The sequence below is a fragment of the Chiroxiphia lanceolata genome, chromosome 26, assembly GCF_009829145.1.
Source record: "Chiroxiphia lanceolata isolate bChiLan1 chromosome 26, bChiLan1.pri, whole genome shotgun sequence".
NCBI classification, from domain to species: Eukaryota; Metazoa; Chordata; class Aves; order Passeriformes; family Pipridae; genus Chiroxiphia; species Chiroxiphia lanceolata.
This window is the reverse complement of record NC_045662.1, coordinates 4,345,656-4,364,984: the sequence shown is the minus strand read 5'-3', so window position 1 is coordinate 4,364,984 and position 19,329 is coordinate 4,345,656. Positions and strand designations below refer to the sequence as shown.

General features: G+C 46.9%; 1 protein-coding gene across 1 annotated transcript; it reads right to left on the bottom strand.

Annotated features, from left to right (window-relative positions):
- Positions 1-1,322: 1,322 nt before the first annotated feature.
- TOP2A (DNA topoisomerase II alpha) lies at positions 1,323-18,948 on the bottom strand. The gene is made up of 35 exons (XM_032711460.1): positions 18,830-18,948; positions 18,228-18,371; positions 17,951-18,041; positions 17,466-17,529; positions 16,875-17,020; positions 16,618-16,715; positions 16,106-16,318; positions 15,740-15,913; positions 15,445-15,546; positions 14,849-14,986; positions 14,597-14,735; positions 14,168-14,325; positions 13,655-13,780; positions 13,117-13,227; positions 12,919-13,024; positions 12,429-12,538; positions 11,603-11,695; positions 11,035-11,149; positions 10,614-10,735; positions 10,005-10,153; positions 9,480-9,711; positions 9,222-9,356; positions 8,924-9,124; positions 8,172-8,367; positions 6,873-6,964; positions 6,574-6,720; positions 6,359-6,442; positions 6,054-6,254; positions 5,043-5,148; positions 4,615-4,755; positions 4,027-4,171; positions 3,832-3,893; positions 3,591-3,716; positions 2,385-2,578; positions 1,323-1,962 (listed from the first exon to the last, which is right to left on the bottom strand). Exons 1-35 carry the CDS (start codon positions 18,860-18,862, stop codon positions 1,825-1,827), a joined length of 4,632 nt encoding a protein of 1,543 aa, XP_032567351.1. The 5' UTR covers positions 18,863-18,948; the 3' UTR covers positions 1,323-1,824.
- Positions 18,949-19,329: the final 381 nt, after the last annotated feature.

Genomic DNA, 19,329 nt, shown 5'->3' with positions numbered 1-19,329 from the left:
GGAACTGCTGGGGGGGGAGGTGGTGGTGGTGGGGTCTCACGGACAAACGCTGCCCCTGCCCAGGGCTGGGAGCTGCCCAGAGCACAGGTTGGTGCAGGGGCAGTGGCCCCCTCTGTGCCAAAATGCCCCCAAACCTTGGCCTCCCTAAACCTGCAGGGCCTCAGGTCCCCAAGCCACAGCATTCGGCCCCCAAAAGGCTCCCCCGGCGCTGGCATTGCCCCCTGGACCCATCAGAGCCTGGGTGCACCCACCCGTGGTGGCACAGCTCCTACCAGGGGCTGGGCTTTGCCCCATGGTGCCCAGGGGATGCTCATGCCTGGCACTGGCCCTCCCTGACCCAGGACACTGTGCCCAGGCTGTCAGGGGGCCCATGGATCTTCCCATGGATCTTCCCATGGCTCTGTCACGTGTGATCCCTGCAAGAAATCCCCCATGGCATGGCTGGGCTCCCACCAGCCCCTGCCTGGCCAGGGCAGCACCAACGGCCTTTGCCAGCACCTCAAATCCCCTTTCCAGTAACAGGAGCGGAGCCTGGACAACACGGGTCACCCTCAGAGCCCGTTTGCCCCTTGGGGACGTGCAGTGCCCCTGGTGGGTCACAGTGCCTGGCATCCCACAGCTCAGTTCCCATCCAGCAGCACCTCCAACACCTCACCCAAGGAGATTTTGGGATGGGGAAACCCCTGGTGCGGACACTGTGGTGCACTCTGTGTGTTCCCAGGGCTCTCCCTCCACGTCTGGGTGGTGCTGGGGTTCTGGGAGCAGCCCCACAACCCACCCGTGGCCTCGTCAGGGGTTGTGACAACGGTTCTGCAGCGGAGGAGCCGTAAATAGCCCGGCCCTCGGAGGGGACGCGCCGGAGACACTCTCCAGAGCCAGTGGAAAATCTGACAGTGCTTTCCACACTTGACTGGGTTCCAGCAAAGCACCGATAGTGTGGGGGGCCCTGGGGCTTCATGGTTTGGGTTGGAAGGGACCTTAAAGCCCATCCAGTCCCACCCCCTGCCATGGGTAGGGACACCTTCCACTATCCCAGGTTGCTCCAAGCCCTGTCCAGCTTGGCCTTGGATACTTCCAGGGATGGGGCAGCCACAGCTGCTCTGGCCCAGCAGCTCCTCCCGTGCTGGGGACAACAGGGGTGTTCACAGGAATTTGGCTGGGGAGCCACAGTGGCCACAACCAGTGGGGAAGTGGCCAACCCACCCAACACCCCCAGAGCTTGTGCCAAACCCTCTGCTCTGGCAGAGGGAGGGAGGGCTTAGCACAAGCTCTGCAGTGGTTATTTTCCTAAAAACAAACGCCCAAAATCAGTGAAGAAAATCAGTATAAACACTTTTATTAGACAAATATTAAAAAAAAGACAAACTCAGGACAACAAAGAAAAACACAAAAAATATTTACAGGGAGAATTGCTGGAAAAATGGCTCCAGCTCACCTGTGTCAGGTGGTGGAGTTAAGTTTGTATATTTTAGTATTTTAAGATATTTCATGAGGGTTGCATCAATTTTAAAAAATTTGGCATGTTTTGAAGTCAACTTTAACACTAAAATGACCACAAAGTGTCAAATAACAGGGAAGAGGGAAGTGCGGCAGCACTCACTGGGCACGTGGCTCCAGTGCTCACAAAAAAGGGGATGTTCTTGTTTCAACAAATCTAAATTATTTAAAAACAAGAAAAAACGAGCTGTGTTCACCTGTAATGAACATTTTTGGAGCGGTTTGTATTTGGAGATGATTTCCTAGGCTGAGGTGGTCGTTGGTGGGAGCTCCAGAGCTCTGCTGAAGGCTCTTTGTGGGTCAGGAGTTTAAAATTGTCCTAAAACCTCAAAACATGTCATCTTCTGAGGACTCCTCCAGGTACTGGACGGGCTTTTTGGCACGGCCAGGCCTGGCCTGGGGCTGGGCTACGGGGCTGTTGGCACTGGGCTCAGCGGTGAAGGTGTCATCCTGCAGCTTGGATTTCTGTAGGGAAAGCAGGGAAGGAGTCATGGATCTGAGCATCCCCAGGGAACAACAGTGAGCATCACAGGCCCGCTGTGCCACAGGTACAGTGGGTGTCTGGCCCTTATTAGGGAAAGGTTCTTCCCCCAGAGGGTGGTTGGCACTGAACAGGTTCCCCAGGGCAGTTGGCACAGCCCCAAGGCTGCCAGAGCTCCAGGAGTGTTTGGACAACATTCTCAGGGAGAGGAGGGGATTGTTGGGGTGTTCTGGGCAGGGCCAGGAGTCAGACTCAATGATCCTTGGGGGTCCCTTCCAGCTCAAGAGATTCCACGATTCTGTGACCACCCTGTTCCCCACAGGCAGGCAGAGGCTTAACCTCTTCCTGCCAGAACCGACCCCGCTCCCTGTGGATCCCCTGGCACTGATGGGTGCAGGGCACAAACCTTCGATGCCACGGATTTGGACGGCTTCGAGCCAATATCCAGATCGGAATCCGAATCCAAGGAGCTCGGCTGCCTCTTCGTGGCCTTCCTCCCCTTGGCGTTGTCGCCCTTGGCGCGCGGGGGTCCCTCCTTCGCCGCTGGCTTGGGCGCAGCCTTTTTCTTGGCCAGGATGTCCATGATGGAGGGTTGGTTCTCTGGAACAGAACGCGGCGTTAAATCCCCGCTTCGCTCCTCTCTCGTTCCCAGCTTGGGAATTACTTCCAACACAAACAGGCTCGGCGCTGCCGAGGGGTCAGCGCGCAGGTCGCCTCCGTTTGAAGCCGGGGTTTCTAGAAAGATCTCTCTTCCCCGGGTGATGAGGAATGAGGCTGTTTATCTGCTCAGTTCCGCTACGTTTAAAGGATCAAATTAAAAAGGTCCCCAAGGCAATTTACAGACTATTTCAGCTTGAAAAGTTCCGGACTCTCAAGGATCTGTGGCCCACCTCAGACCTTCAAAGTCCTGCACAGGGAGGAAGGAATTTCCCAAACGCTCACTTGGGGATTCTTTCTTACCTACATTTTGACATTTTTTAAGAGCATCTTGAAGCACATCTCCCAGTTCAGCTCATTTCTGAAGGATAACAGGCTTTCTCAGTTTAGGAGTGGAAGTAACACACTACTTTCCTGCTGGGATTAATACCCAGTTGATTCCATTTGGAATATGCAAACTAGCGTCAAAATCTGACAAAGTTTGGGCAGTTTAGTTTAAAAAAACCCACAAGTCAAATGCCAGAGATGGACGAGGTGGAGCCAGCACTGGATACATCAAACTGCCCCAAAAAGCTTTTCTGCCTCCTGGGAAGCTCCCAGGCTGCTTTCTTCCCAAAAAGACACACAGTAAGACATAGACTGCAAGACACAAATTCCACCCAGATTATTCCTGCCAAGTATTACATAGCCCTGTAGGAAGCATTCACTTTTCCTGTTCCCAAACTAAGACTCCCTCCCTCCAAGCATGTCCAACATGAACTAGAACATGATATGTTTGGAAACAGACCTCTTAAACATGACAACAACCAGAGAACCTCTGCCACAAACCTCAGATCTTTGCTGAAATGAAAACTCCAGTTGCTCAGGCCCTGGAGCGCCGAGCGAAATCACTCGGATCGTTTCCCACAGGAATTATAATTGTGCTCCAGAAATGATGTTGCTGAGCTGCCCTTACCCTTGGTGGCTCCGGCCTTCTTGGCTGCAGAGGGTTTTTTGGGCCCGGCCTTGGGGCCCAGCACTGGGACAGAGGGAGCAGCAGGAGCCTGGCCCACGTTGTCATCAGTGACATCTGGGACTTGAACTGGAAAAGGGAGCACAAAGTCAGTCTGAAAGAGCCAAATTGTCCCCCCTGCTCTGCCCTGTGCACTCCCAAGGGGTTTTGGGACAATCCACAGCTTTAGAGGTCTCTCACTCACTGGGGACAGCACTTGGCTCTGCCTTTGTCTTGGGAGCTTTCACTGCTTTTTCAGTGTTTTCCCTGGAAAACAAAACCCCAAGTATTTTTTCAGTTTATGATGCGCTAAATAGGTGCCTTGAAAAAAACCAGAGCTATGAATTTATGTGAAGCATTAAGCACAACCAATCTTCAGTGGCTACGGAGAAATACTCACTTGGGAGCAGCTCTGGGCTTGGGAGGAGGCTTTTCCTTGGAGTTTGTATCCGATTCAGAGCTGTTTGCGCTGTCACCCTGGAACTCAGACTCCTCATCAGAGCTGGAGGAATTTGAGTCCGAAATGACCATGGTCTTGACTTTGGCTGATGGAAGAACACAGATGTGTTATTTTACACATTTGGCAATATGCAGCTCAGCTTCTTTTTCAATATTTTAGCTGCAGTTATTAAAAAATAAAGATCTGAATAAAAACAAGCAGATGCTGAGACTGCCAGGGAGAAGACTCCAAATGACAAGTGTGTTCTGTCATTTGGAGTCTTCCAACCTCACCCACAACACATTTAATTTGCCAAGACAGTTGTGTAATTAAACCAAATAACCATATTGCTCTAGATGCCCTTTTCTGCTTTTTCCTTGAATGTGTTGCACAAATGGTAGAAATATTTAATTGTTTCAGACAGTAAAATAAAGAAGCCTTTTAAAAATGATTTCTGAATGTGATCTGAGGCTCTGGGAGCTCCCTAAATAGTCTGTTCCATTTTCTCCTCCACAGATTATCCCTCTCTGCAGCCGTGTCCTCACTCACCTGCTGCCTGACGAACCACTCGCTCCCTTTGAGGAGGTGCTTCAAAATCAGACTCTGAATCAGACCCTGAGTCAGACCAAGGGTTTCGTTTCTTGGTTTTCTTTATTGGTTTGAAGGGTAGAGTGGCCTGTCTCTTAGCTCCTGAAAAATAGCGGGAGGCAGGATGAGCCAGCAAACTTCCATGTGTACTTCAGGATCAGCAGTTCAAACTCAGCTTAGAAATACACTAAATTCAGAGGATTCTGGTTTAAACAAAGAGAAATAGGAATTTATCCTGCTTGACTGTTATCCAGGACCTCTTTCTCCCCTAGTTTTCCCATAACTCCCGATCCCAGGTGTTGCTCACCACCTTCAGGAAGAGGTCAAATAACCAAATTGACAACCCTTCCCCTCCCTTTCTACGGAGGGAATGACATCAAAGCATTTACCTGGCTCAGTCTTCAGCTTCTGTGCTAATCTCTGCTTCAGGCCTGAAGACTCCTTCTCTCCGGATGTGTTTTCATCCTGATTCTCATCAAATTCAGATTTTTCACTCTGCAGATGCAGATACCAAACAGTGAGTCAGCTCCTGGAGAGGAGGCACGGGGGGTGAGGGAGGAAGGAGCTGCTTATTTTAGATGTGTAAGAGTCAGTGATACAAGAAACCTGACTCTGTGAAACAAACTGTGTGTAGAACTGATTACAGACAGGATCTGCAAATCAGACAGGATCTGTCCCCAAATCAGGTGACTGAAACAGCAAAACCCAACAGGAACAAAAACAGGAACTCAGGCCCCACTCCTGAGCGCTCCAGTCCTGCCACTGGGATGGCCCTGGGGGAAGATGAGGATGCAGAGCTGGACAGGGTGGGATAAAAACAACAGTGGAAGTTATTTGGAAAAACTGTTGGGTGGAATTATGTGGAGGAAAGGTTTCCAGGGCCAAACAGGTGAGGGGGTGGGTTAGTTTTCTCTGCTGGAAATGGCTGAATGGCACAATTTCAACTAGTTCTATAAAAAGAGTTCAATCTTCTTCATCTCCTCGATACGGAGAACAATGATGGCATTAATTGGCTGAAAGCATTGCTGGGAATGCAAAGGCTGTTCTGGAGAAGGGAATTTACTGGCTGTGCTTCCTGCCTGCTAAAGGGTTTATCAAATTCCCAAGATACCTGGAACAACCATGTTTGCACCTGCCTCTCCATTTCTGAGCTACCAACCCACCCCGACACCGTGATGGGTCAAGATTTCCCTCTAAGCCATCTCCTGATACATTAGTGAATTGTTGTCCTTTAGACTGACAGCCCCTTTCCCAGTGCTCCCCAAGCCCTAAGGTTCTGTCCCTCTCCTTGAACAGCTGCTTCAGCGGGACAAGTCCAGCTAACGAGGACTTGCATTCCTTTAGGACTGCACTGAAGAAAATATAAAGAAAGACTGAGTATTTGGAATGTTCCTTTGTACCTTTATCTTCTTTTTAGTTTTCTTCTTCTCTGCCTCTGCCTTCATCTCGGCAGTGATCCGAGGAACAACCCTGACGCCATGAGGGGATGGCATCACTTCTGGCAGCTGGGCCTTCTTCACCTTTGCTTTCCCTCCTTTCACCTTCAGAGGTTTGCCAGCAATCCCTGCCATCTCATCCTGCACTTGCTTGGCCTCCACTGCCTGCAGAGGGGAGCACAAAATAACACAGAAAAACCCCCAAAAGTCAATAAAGAGCTGGTGGGTAAGATGAGGGAGTGGGTCATCTGCACTGAGCATCTACATACATCGAGTTCCTCAACAAAAGCAGCAAGGTCTTCCTTCCACAGGTCAGAGGGACTCTTGCGCTTGAGGTTTTCCAGCTCCTTTTGCTAAAGGGAATCACAAATGATAATCATTAGTCACATATTTCAATCCACCATCCAAAAACAAAACCCCACCCAACACATTATATATATATATATAAACTTAACACTTTTAATAAGCAAAGGAAGGCACATACTTTGTTATCCCTCTGCTTGCAGAGCTCATCTTTCTTCTCCTTGGTCAGATACCACAGGGGCATGTTCAGCAGGTAGTTGAAGTCTGGGCCAGAAGCTGCAGCTGGTTCTTTGTCACTCTCTTCCTCCTCCTCCTCCTTTTCTTCTTCCTGAATATGGATTTGAAACATTGTCAACAAATACCCTGACACACAAGGGTAGGGTTATTGAATCCTGTGGATAGAAAAGGACCTGAGGCCTCTGTATGGATTATGAAGCCTCAGAGCCAGCTTGGGTGTACTGAGGATGACCGAGGCATTACCGTGTTTTGCGACTCCTTCCAAGCCTTCACTGGATCAGACTCGTACCCTCTCTGGATAAGAAGCTGGATCAGCTCTTTCTTGGGTTTGTTTTCTGCAAACAGACATTTCAGGATTGTCACTCAATGACTAACACTTGCCATCAGGAGCAACTGATGAGCTTTATGTTTTGGATCCCTGCATCCTACAGGACTCCAGACCAGCCTTTCCTCATCACAGCTGGGACATGTGGAGGAGCCTGAATAACACCTGAAAAGCTCCTACTTAGGAGGTGATTTGTCAGGGTAGCATTGGTCCTGTAGCTGCCAGAGCACTGTAAATATTTTTCTTTGTTTCCATAGGCATTTCCCCTGCTTTAAGTAGTTTTTGAACTTGGAAAAAAAGGTGTGATGGTATAAAACAGGTTTCATGATAACAGGAGGCAGGTGGAGGAAAAAAAACCCTGGTAGCTTGGTATAACTTGCACCTCATTAGACATCACCTGGGAAATTTATGCTCTGAGTGCCCAACCACTGGAAATGCTTCAGCTGGAATTTGCTCCTTTTTAAGGTATCAGAAGCAATCAACCATGAGACACAAATACAAATGAAACCAGCTCTGGCAGCCTTGGAACTACTTATTAAAAAAAAAAAAAAAAACAACAAGAAAATGCATTTCAAGGGAATTATTTCTCTTCCTGAGCTCAGACAGACTCGGCTGCTGGGATTACTGGGCTGCCTTCAGACACAAACCACAAAGCATCTTATGACACGTTGTCTGGCCTCATCCTCCGTGAAGGCAGCGAAACACAGCCCGTCTTTTACACCGAGGGGGGAAAAGTGGATTGCAAAATGTGAATGTTGGGAACAAAGACCTGCTTCTTTTTCTAGCTCATGATTCTCAGATGCTGCTACTTGGGTATCTTCTAAGTTTGAACCCTCAGTCCACTGAGAACATGATCTGGAATATTTTTGCAGAGGTTCACAAAGATAACGGACAGAGATATGGGTTCTTGAGAATGCATTTCACAGCAAACACTGCCCCTTTCTAACACCACACACAATTAACTCTTACTGCTACCGAGCTAGAAATAGATAAAAATTATTGCTAAATTATTAAAAAAGTTCTACTCTCAAAAAATTGTCACACACACAGACCAAGGATACTCTGGGAAGCATTTTCCTCTTGCATGTCACCGGAACAGAGATAAGCTCTGGTGTGGTTTGTAAGAGCCAGCCCGAGGTTGAGTGGGTGCTGACAGAGCTCAAGGGGGCACCCAGTTCTCCCAGTTCACAGTCCCAGTCACCAAGAACGACACCCACCGATCACGATTTTGCCATCTATTTTCTCCAGGATGAAGCGAGCCTGGTTGCTCAGCTTTGCAGACTCAGCACCCAGCATCCCAATAAGCCATTCCTTCCTCAAACTGTAATATCGGAGCCGGAGCTCAAAGAATTCCTTAAGAATATCCTGGGGAGAGTCGTACTTCTTAAGAAAGCCAACATGGTCAAAGAGAACCTGGAGGAAAACGAGGGAACATGGGCATTATGATGATAAAACTGATTCCAAACCCACTGAAAATTAACCGTAACACAGGTGTGATGATATCACTCAATTATTAACTGACAAATTATCAAACTTATCAGTGTTACTTGAGAAACTACTTCAGTTCGTGAGCACAGCAGCAGAGACAATTTTAGAATTTCAATGTTTTTGAATACCCATAGCAGGGTTAAGGTTACTTCAATCTTAAGGCTCTGTGCAGGACTAACATCTTGTATCCAGCTTCACACATTGTCAGGAGCCAGACGCTCAGTGCCCGTGCTGCTGGCTCAAAGGGCTCTGCAAACTGTGATTTCAGATCACTTTGCCTCCTTCAGGCAAACCATCCACTCTGGGCCCATGCCCAAGCCAGGTTCTTGACCTTTGAAAGCTGATTTAAAACCAGTAACAGCAGAAAAATCGAAGTGAATAGGTTACTGCCAAAGAGGATTTTTGTTTCACGCAACGACTGCAGCTGTCCACAGAGCCTGAGTTAAACCAAGAAATTCCTTCAGCAGAATCTGTCACATACCATGGAGTTGCATGTTAAACTTGTTTGGAGTTTGAAGACTTTATGCAGCCCCACAGCTTCGGCTTCCGCCAGTTTTTCCTCAGTCATCTTCACGACGAACTTCACCGTGGTGTCTGTGTGATATTCTTTATAGTCTGTGATTAGAGGGGGGGTCTTCTCAGTCCCATTCAACATCGGCTCCAGAACCTGCTCTTTGTAAGTCTGAGAAAAGAAACAAAGTCAGACCCAAACCCCACTAACCCCTTTTTGCTTTACAGGGCAAACTATACATTCCCAGGGCAAATTCCCTGTCTGTTACCTGTGTCCATGTTCTGACAGGCAGCTCAGTGATCTCGATGGTTGTAGAATCAAGGATGGACACTTCACCACTAATCACGTACTGATTAGGCCCCAGCTCGTCTATGGTGCCTTTGAAATTCTTGTAACTGGGAAGCTGAGCAGAACAAACACTGGATTCAGCTTTGTGCAGATGCTTCTGGTTTCAAGCATTCCCATCAAATGCTCAATATGAGCTCGATAAACCAACGAGCGAGACATTTGTTTTTTAATTATTTACCATTGGCAATGGCTCTTCTCCATCCATCAGCCGACGGATATTATTCACAACTTCCCTGATATCGAAGTTGGGGATCTTACAGGCCCAGCCAGTACCAATCCCTTCAGCCCCGTTGACCAGCACCATTGGGATGATGGGCATGTACCACTCTGGCTCCACACGCTGGTTGTCATCATAGAGGAACCTCAGGATGTTGTCGTCCATCGGTGGGAACACCAGCCGTGCCAGGGGACTGGAATGGAGAAGGGAATTCAAGCCCAAATTCTCATTACAGAACATGATGGTCATGCAAAAAAGAAACTTCCTGAATTTTTCTGTTTCTGCTGCCATTTCCATATTCTCTGCTCCATTCAAGCTTCCATACCTGAATCTAGCACCCAGATCTCACTTCAATTGCTGCTACTTTGGGCATGCAAGCAGCCCAAAGTTTTAAAGGGAAAAAGTCAATTCATTTTTCATTCTAACTGCTGTAAGATTGGGTCCTGCTAAGAATCTTTTAGACAGTAAGAACTCTGTAATGCTGACCTGAGCATGGTGAAGATGTATCGAGGGCTGGCAGAGTCCTTCCCCCCGTGCAGCCGTGTGCCAAACTGACCGATGGGCTGGAGCAAGTTGAGGTTGTTGCTGCCCACAAAGTTCTGAGCCAAGTTAATGATGGTCATCATCAGGGCGGCCTGAAACGAAGGAAGGTGCAAAGCTGAGCATGCAGAATGCTTCAGGGTGACTAGAAATGGCCTAGTGACCCACGGCTCTACTGCTGTCTACCTGCTCTGAAACCTCCAGTGAAAGATTCTGTTGGGTCTCTACAGAGAACCTTGTTTTAGTGCTTAACTTCTCCTGGCACAGGCAGAAAGGTTATTAACTTCTGCCTAGATCCATCCCAAATAAAGCGAGTTTTTCTTGTTCTACTTTTGGAACAAAATTTGCTCCCATGAAATCCAGGCAGGGCAGGCAGAGTGACCAACCTCAGATTAAATTAATTTTGGAGCATTAATAGCAGCTAAACAGCCACTTCAGCTTGGTGTTCACACTCAAACACCTCATTCTGCTTCAGAGGCATCGCCACTGTCACGCCAGCAGAAGGGCTTTTTGTCTTTCATTTAAAGTGTTTTGCAGGCCCAGGCAGGTCCTTACCTCACCGTGATGGTATGAGGACATCTCAGCCACGGAACCGGCCAGCTGAGCCACCTTCACCTCCCGCTTATCGTTTCGTTTGAAGCAGGTGAATAAAACCTTCCTCTGACCCGGCTTCAAACCTGTATAAAAAAGAAAAGACCTCGTGGTTAGAACATGTGATGTGTTTCACTTGGCTTCTGCTCTCTAGAGACACAAGAACTACTTATCCACCCAGAGATCCTGCACCAGGTGAGTAAGGTACACGCAATAATGTGCTACAAAATGGACAAGACATCTAATCCGAAGTTGAAAAAAGCTTGGACAGCAGAAAACAGGCTTCAGGACACTGATCCTGAAACTCAGTGGGTTCCCTGAGTCTGACAGGACATCAAACACCCATTTATTAAGTTCTAGGGACACACCATGCAGAATCACTTACCATCAACCAGTGATGGGATTGATCTCTCATTATCCGAGTTTGAGAACAGCACTAACTCCTTGTTGATGAAGTCGTTGTATGTCAGGTAACTGGTGTTTTTCCCATACAGATATTCCTAAGAAAATCAGGTGGAAGATTGCCTTAATTTAACAGGGCCTAATCTGCTCTTGGCTAGTTTCACTGAAATGGGAACTCTTGTAAGACCAGCTAAATACAGCTGGAGTCCTGACACTCCTTGCATGGCAAAGGGAAACATTTGCCAGGATGCAGGCCCATTTTTTGGGAAATAAAGTCTTCATCTGGTCCTGCTCGAGCTATCATTTCCCTATTGGTAAAGTAATTTGAAAGATAAGAGTTAAAAATGAAATTAACCGCTGGATAATTGACAACGAGGCTACACTGATAAGGGCAGAGAAGAAGCTGCTCTGCAAAACCCTGACACATTTTCAACGTCCTCTAATTCCGGGCCTGACTCAGTGACTGAGCCGTGTGCAGTGCTGGGATGAAGCTGAGAACAGCCCCAGGCAGAGACTGGGAACCAGTTTGCTTGTGAACATAAACCCTTTACCTCTGGCAGACCGTGCAGCTTCCGTTGTCTCCTATCCTCCATGAAATTAGTCAGCCACTCCTTTCGCTCCTCTATCTTCTTCTTGCTAAAGGCCTGGGTGTTACAAAAGGAGAAGTAACTCGATTCTAGAACGTTCTGCAGTTGTGCATTATTGGATCAGTCGAGAAAAAGAAAGGAAGAGCTTGCCCAGGAGAATAACGTGCTAAACAGGCTGGCTTAAGAGCCCAAGTGCAATAAAAGGTTTCTGTAGCTAAACATATTAAGAGCATAATTTCCACCAGTTTGTAGGAGACAGGGTGGTTAGTTTTAAATTTATACGTTTTTAATGTATTAGCAGAAAACTAAAGCAGATTTGGGGGGAGATAAATATTTTGGGGAAAAATTTGATTTTTTGCCATTGCCTAACAGCTCTGAATGTTTGAGTCAAGGGTTCCCTAAGGTGAAGTTCACAGAAACCAGGACTGTTTTAATCCACTGTTTTGCACCAGGGGAAAAAGGGGAGATCTAACTTGGAGCAAACTGCAGCAGAAAATATGCAGAAAAATGTTAGAGAAATATTTACTATTGTGCCTGAAAATGTCAATTGGTTTCTAGTGATTAGTTTGTTCTAAGCTATATTTAAAGCCCATCATTAAAAGGCTACTCTTGGCCTGAGGTCTGGGGGCAGATTTGCTGCTCCTGGTTTGACTAAATCCGTAGCCTTGGTAACACAGAGATTGTCTCCAGCCCACGGGCCTCCAAGAGCATTTTAAGAGAAAATACCGAGCACTCTACAAGGTGAAATACCAAAGGTAGTAAGTCAGCAATTAAATCAAGTGTTAGTTACCAGGGTGATCGCAGCATCATCTTCAGGGCCAGAATATTTGAAGCCAATTCGGTGTCTTGCCATATCTGCAAAGTATTCTTTGGCCTCCTTAGATGTGCTGGTACCCAAACCTGCAGGGACAGCAGAGCTAATCATAAGGACTTTTTGCTTAAATTAAGTTGCAGTTCAAAGAAATATTTTGCTATGCCCAGTTTCTGTGATGTATCACATGAATGGACAGTGTGAAGATGACTTTCTGAAAACTTCAGTTACTTCAGAATGAGATGTATCACAAAAGTCATAAGAATTACAATTCAGTGAGCAGTGGTACATTGTACTTTTGGATTTTGTCTGTAACCCATGTAGATATCTGAAATGCAACTGGAATATCTTAGGAGGGAAGAGACACAGAACACATGTGATCCAAACCTTTCTGCCAAGCAGGACTGACTCGAATCATCGATCCTCTGACTTGGACCACTGAATTTCACTACATTAAGTTTTTACAAACCTTTGTAGTACTTGATTTTCCATGAGTTGTAGTTCTGTGTACTGCTTTTCCATTCTTCAAACTCAGGAATGCTGTAGAATGCAATTTCTTCTTTATTTTTAGAGGCCTGCGATAGAGAAATATTTTAACTGTGAAATCAGAGGCAGATTTGGAGCAGTGAATCCTCACTCATTCACCTGATCATCCCCCAAGCCTCACCTTTATGATGGGAGTAATGAATTCTTCCAAAAAGTTGTGTCTTATAAGAGATGGCCAGTTGTGATGGATGAAATTAATCAGCAAACCTTTGATGTGTGACCCATCCTGATCCTGAATTAAAAAGGAAAAGCCATATTTTATCAGGGGCATGATGGGATTGACAGTTGTTGGCTTAACAGCAAATGGTTCTATAATTCCACCTAACTGACCCTATTAACTCACTTCTAAAAAGGTGACCATGTGTTTTTTAACTGCTGAAGATTGAGAGAAACCAAAAAGGCAGATTTTTGGTGAAAAAAGGTGTCAAGGACTGCTCAAGGACCTTGAATCAGCAGATTTTAGTTGTTTGGTGGTTAGTCCCCCCTCTACTTTTTTGTTTTGTGGCTGAAATGATATTATGACCCATTAAAACACAGAATGAGAAAAAGAAACAAACACAGAGAATTAGGTACAACAGTGGGAGAAAAGCATGGTTTCCTTCTTTTCTCTTCATTTAAGAGTTAATTATTATCTTCTCCCAATTTTCAATGAACCTAACCTGATCTGTCATGATCATAATCTTTCCATAGCGAAGAGTTTTTAAAGATTCTTGATCTTCATAGTTCTTTTTATACTGCAAACCCACAATCTTGATGATGTTGTTGATTTCGGCGTTTTCCATAATCTGAAAGACATCACACAGAACAAAAACTTGCCTTTCAAACTCAAAATGTAGCTCAAGAAAGTATAAAATTACCTGTAAGTGAATCGTTGGATTAGTTCTGTCTTATTGGTGTTTTTTTTGCTGTTTAGAAACTTATCGTTTTTAGCAGTTAAAATCACTCTACATCATTCCAAACATTTTCCAGCCCACAACACAAACATTATCCCCTCGGGCAAAGCACCAAACAGGAGTTAATCGATATTCCCACTTAACCAGCAAGGCAGGCTCAAGGTGAGAGCAGACACTTCACCTTGGAGCTGCAGTGCTCCAGGTGAGCAGCTGCACCAACTCGTTACACAAATCACACCACACCTTCCATCACGTAACTGTAACCATTTTCCACCCAACCTGCTTATGAGAAGCTTCTCTGACGTTGAGGATTTTCCCACGAAGAGGAAATACTCCATATTTGTCTCTGCCAATCACTCCCAGACCAGAGACAGCCAGAGTTTTGGCTGAATCTCCCTCAGTCAGGATCAGCGTACAATCTAGAGAATTCTTGCTGCCTAAAAAAGGAGAAAATCGAGCCAGTTTTGTAATTAAGAAGTGAAATCAAAGCCTGCACACTCACAAGTGAATGATAAATACCTTCTAATACAGGTTTTGTTGCACTGCACACAGTAAATGGGGACAAACAAAGTAAACAGGGCCATAAAATGGGGTTAAAACTATAATTACAGGTTTTCTCACTTTTCCTTAGGAGACAAATCTTTCATTTAACAACCGAGTTTTAACTGTTTCTGAATGAATTGGTTATAAAGGATGTCAAGCACTTACCAGCATCGTTGGCATCATCCAGTTTAGGGACACCCTTAATCTTGGAGTGTTTCACAGCACAACATTTCTTATTCAGCTGGCTCTGAGCTTTAAATTTTACCCAGTTTAGGATACTTTCAACAATGCCACAGCCAACTGCCTGCAATACAAAACCCAAGCCCAAACAGCTGTGGGAAAAGATGCAACAATGATGGAATTTTTTGCTACAAAGTTTTACAGACATCCTGGTTGTCCCTGTTTGTCAGTACTTACACCCTTAATGAATTTTTCGCTTAGTTTACAGGTGGACCCAAAGCTCTTTGCCTGCAGAGTCATGTTCTCCTTTGTCTGAGAGTCAAAGGTTGGGTTTTCAATTAAGGCATTCACGAAAATCCACATGTGGTTCTTCACCTGTAGTAAGATACAGCAAGGATCACACACTGTACAGGCTCAGCTCACCCATCAATCACACAGTGAGGAAAGACTCAGTTATCACTGTAGGGTTTGGAATTTTCCTAAATGGTCTGGAAGAATTTTGGACAGCTAATGAACATTCATGAGCAATGTTAGATGATTTGGGATCTCAAGGAATTGGCATCTCTCAGCCTAAATGGGTGTTTTCTAACAGGTACTGGGTTTTAGTGCATCTACACTGACTTAAGAGTGATTACAAAATACATCAGCAGAGCAAAGAGAATTGCCTTAAATTAGACAACGTGAGAGTTCTATAATCAGCAATCCTATATCTACTATCTGTACAATGGAAATGTGTTATTAATCAAACCAACACAGTTATGCATCAAGCTGGAGTTACAACTGGCAGTAACGCTCGAGTTGTGTTTCCCACGGGGGAAATTCTGATGTTGTACCTGGAAAGGCTTCACCCCAACTCCATTTTTGTTCTTCTTTTTCACCACATCGATGAGTTTGGTCACGATCTGGTCAGCGACGTAATCAACGTGCCTGCCACCCTAAAGGAAACAGGACAAGGACCCAGGGTGAGGCCATCAAACCCCACAAACCTACACATATCTATTTAAAACTTTTAGCACAGTCTTTGCAATTTTAACTATTTTTTACTAGAATACATACACTTAGAAATAGCCAAGAATATTAATGTTGAAGAATTTGGCGCTGGCTTGACTAAATACACTGAGAGGTTACCTTTGTGGTGGCAATGCTGTTGACAAAGCTGACTTGCTGGAAGCCTTTCTCACTCAAAGTCAAACACACTTCCCACCGGGAATTGACTTCCTCGTGGATAACCTTAAGTGCATTCCCAGTTTCATCGACCTTATCCTTCAGATAGAGGTCCACATAGCTGCGGAATCCTTTCACCTGCACACGGATGAGAGCAGACAACTGGTTGATAACAGCTCCCATAAATACTTAATGCACATCCTCCTGCAAAGTGGGTACAGGAATGCCTCCTTTGCTGTGTGCAACGACAGGAATGGCTTGGACACAACCTCACTGGTTAAATGGCACGAGAAGTGCAGATATTTGCGTTTCTTTTCAATGCTCACTTACAGGCAGCCTCTGTCCATTCAGGAAAACTTTGACATCCTTTGTGGACCCAGCAATATCATACACTCTTCGAGACATCAGTGCTACGATGTCTTTATCCAGAACTGACATTTTGAATTTGGACAGATCAGGTTGGAAAGTGACACAGGTGTAATCGTCTCCATCAAAGTATTTCAGCTTCATTTCTCCAGCCTTTCCCATGTTGTCTGTCCAGGTCTGAGGAAAGGAGCTTTTGTGAGTTGCAAGTCAAGCACACGCAAGTAACTACTGTAGTTTTTAAAAAAACAGTAAGCTGGTTTGAGTTTTAGATACTTTCAAATTTAACAAAAACTCTGGTTGAAAACCAGATTTTGATGCTGTCTGCTAATTTCATTGTTCCTTTGAATTATATTTTGTGGGTCAAATTTACTCTAAACATAATGCACTGAAGGAGTGCCTAGATTTTTGAAACAAAACCTCAGGGTCTCATCTGAACACCTCAGGTATAACCTCTCTGAAATGAGAAGTGCTCCTACCTGCTTGAATAACTTTTTGTATTCACGACATCCAGTTTCCACGGTAAATTTCGTGCTGAATATATTGCACAGTTTGGCTCCATAACCATTCCTCCCCCCTGGAATTAGAAGGAACACAGACTTGTATTACTATCTTTGTCCAAAACTATCCAAAAGAATCCCAGACTAACAGGAGTTTGGCCACTTCAGCACAATCCAAAGGCAACTGTCAACAAGCAACAACGTTCTACGAGCTCAGTTTGCAACTTCTTCCCCACCTGTGACTTTCTTCTCGTTGTCATCGTAGTTGCTGGATGTCAGCAGCTGTCCAAAGATCAGGGCAGGCACATAGACCTTCTCCACTTTGTGTTCAACCACTGGGATACCTTTCCCGTTATTCCACACACTGATTGTGTTATTCTCTCTAGGGGAGGGGAAAAAAAAATCCAACACAAAAAATGTGTTTTTAAGGCTGCAAACGACTGAGCTGTGAAGCAAGATATAGAAAGGCTCTGGGGAAAGGCACCATTTCATCGGGAGCAAATCTGTGCTCAGCAAGTGCAGCAGCTGCCAGCAGAGGGGGGACAGGCAACACAGAAATCCCCAGATCTGCTCTAAAATGGACACACACAAAACTCTCTGCCTGTGCTCAACCAGGATAAAAAGGCAGGAAGAGATGGAAAACAGCAGCAAGTAAAAAGCAGCCGTTTGCCCTGTCAGCCCTCTATAAGAGACCAGGGGACTGAGCAAAGAGAAAGGCTTTCACAGCTAGTGGATCAAATTTGGGGTAACTCAGATCAGCCCCTGCAGTGCCACCCCAGCTTTGCAGAACAGCTGAAGGCAACGAACAGCAATGAAATGAAACTTACACATCAATTGTGACTTTAATGCACGACATGTTTTTATCCCTCTGCTTGTTGTCTGCGGCGTTGACTAGAAAGAGAATATTGTTACTTTATTACATTCCAAATCGAGACAGAACTATGAAGTGTTTCAGCAGAATAAACACAAAAGATCAATGCAATGTCACTAATAATCATCTTGGCGTGAAAATATTTTGTGAATTGCAAAGAGGAGTTCTAGAAGTTATCACAGAATTATTCAGGTTGGAAATTACCTGTGAGGGCATCGAGTCCAACCATTAACAGAAAAGGGAGAAGTCTGGGCTGAATGAAATCAGGTTTGTAATTGGATTTTTGAAATTGGGGTGTTTTTTTTGTTTCCCATGAATGGCTTGCTATTAAGCAGGGCTAATGTGTTCTTGATAAGTTCTTCTGTTTAGATCCAGTTTTGTAGGCATTCAACCCCTGTTAATAACCTGTCACTCACTGACTCAGGAGATCTGCCACCTTACCCAGAATCTCATCAAAGATTTTGTACAAGCCAGGCACGAAGGTCACAGGTCTGCAGTTGAGGCCAATGTCTTCATCAAAAACCCACATTTGCTGGGAAAAAAAAGGAAGAACTTCGTAAGTGCCCAGGGTACAGCCTCTCTTCTGTGCCACCCGTTAGAGAAGCAGATGTTTTGTGGTTGATAAATAGATGTTTCGTGCTTTGTAAACAGCTGTTAATGCCCCCCCCCTGCCCTGAGGTGCTCGGGGGGCTCAGCCCCGCACGCCCCTGCCTCTTACCTGGGTGACCAGCTCCACGGAGCCGATGTAGGTGTCCGGCCGGAGCAGGATGTGCTCCAGCTGCGTCTTCTTCTGGTAGATGTGCTCCACCGAGAGCTTCTTGGGGCCATCGGCCTTGTGCGTCCGGGCGTTCTCGTCCGCGGGCTGTGGGGGAAAAGGGGACGGGGAACGAGGGGTCAGGCCGAGGGAGAGGCCCGACAGAACAGGGATGAGGGAAACCGCAGAGGAACGGGGGGCTGAGGGAAGCGGCGGCGAGAGGGGCTCGGGGAGACCCTGACGGGGTTTTGGGGAGAACCTGAGGGAGCCCAGGGGCGGGGAGAGGGAAGGTGTTGGGGAAGGTTCGGTGAGACCCTGAGGAGGGTTCGGCGACGGCTGAAGGGGCCTGGGAAGACCTTGATAGGGCCCGGCATCACCCTGAGGGGGCCCAGGGAGACCCTGAGGGGGCCCTGGAGCGCTGAGGGGGTTTGGGGGAGACTCTGAGGGGGCCCGGCGGGAGCTAAGGAGTGGTCGGGAACACCGAGGAGGACGATGGCGGGGGGGGACCCGAAGGCCCGTGGGGCCGGGGGTCGCCGAGCAGGGTCGGTGGCGGTCACCAGACTCACCCGGAGGGGCGACGGGGGCTGCGCGATCTCCATGACGGCGGCGGCTGAGGCGGCGATAGCGGCGCCAACGGCCCCTTCAAACCTCCGCTCGTCCCGCCGAAACGCTCCGCCAATCCCCGCCCGCGTGGCCCCGCGGGCCGCCAATCACAGCTCTGGGGCGGGAACACGGCTCGAGGGCCCTCCTTCACTCTGTCCAATCAGAGGCCGCTCCGCGCATTCAAACCGGCCACTCGGGAGGGAGAGCGGCGAGACGGGCAGCGAGACCGGCCAATAGAGGAGCGAGGGGGCGGGTACAGCGGGGGCCCGTTACCTTTGGAGTAGGGACGGACTGGGATGGATTGGGACAAATTGGGCGAGCCCGAGATGTACTGGGGTACACCGGGACAAACTGGGCGAGCCCCAAGGACCCACGTGGATACACTGGGACACAGTGGGGATCACTGGGATACACTGGAACACAGGGCAAGTTGAATCGCTGGCATACAGGGAACAGGCTGTGG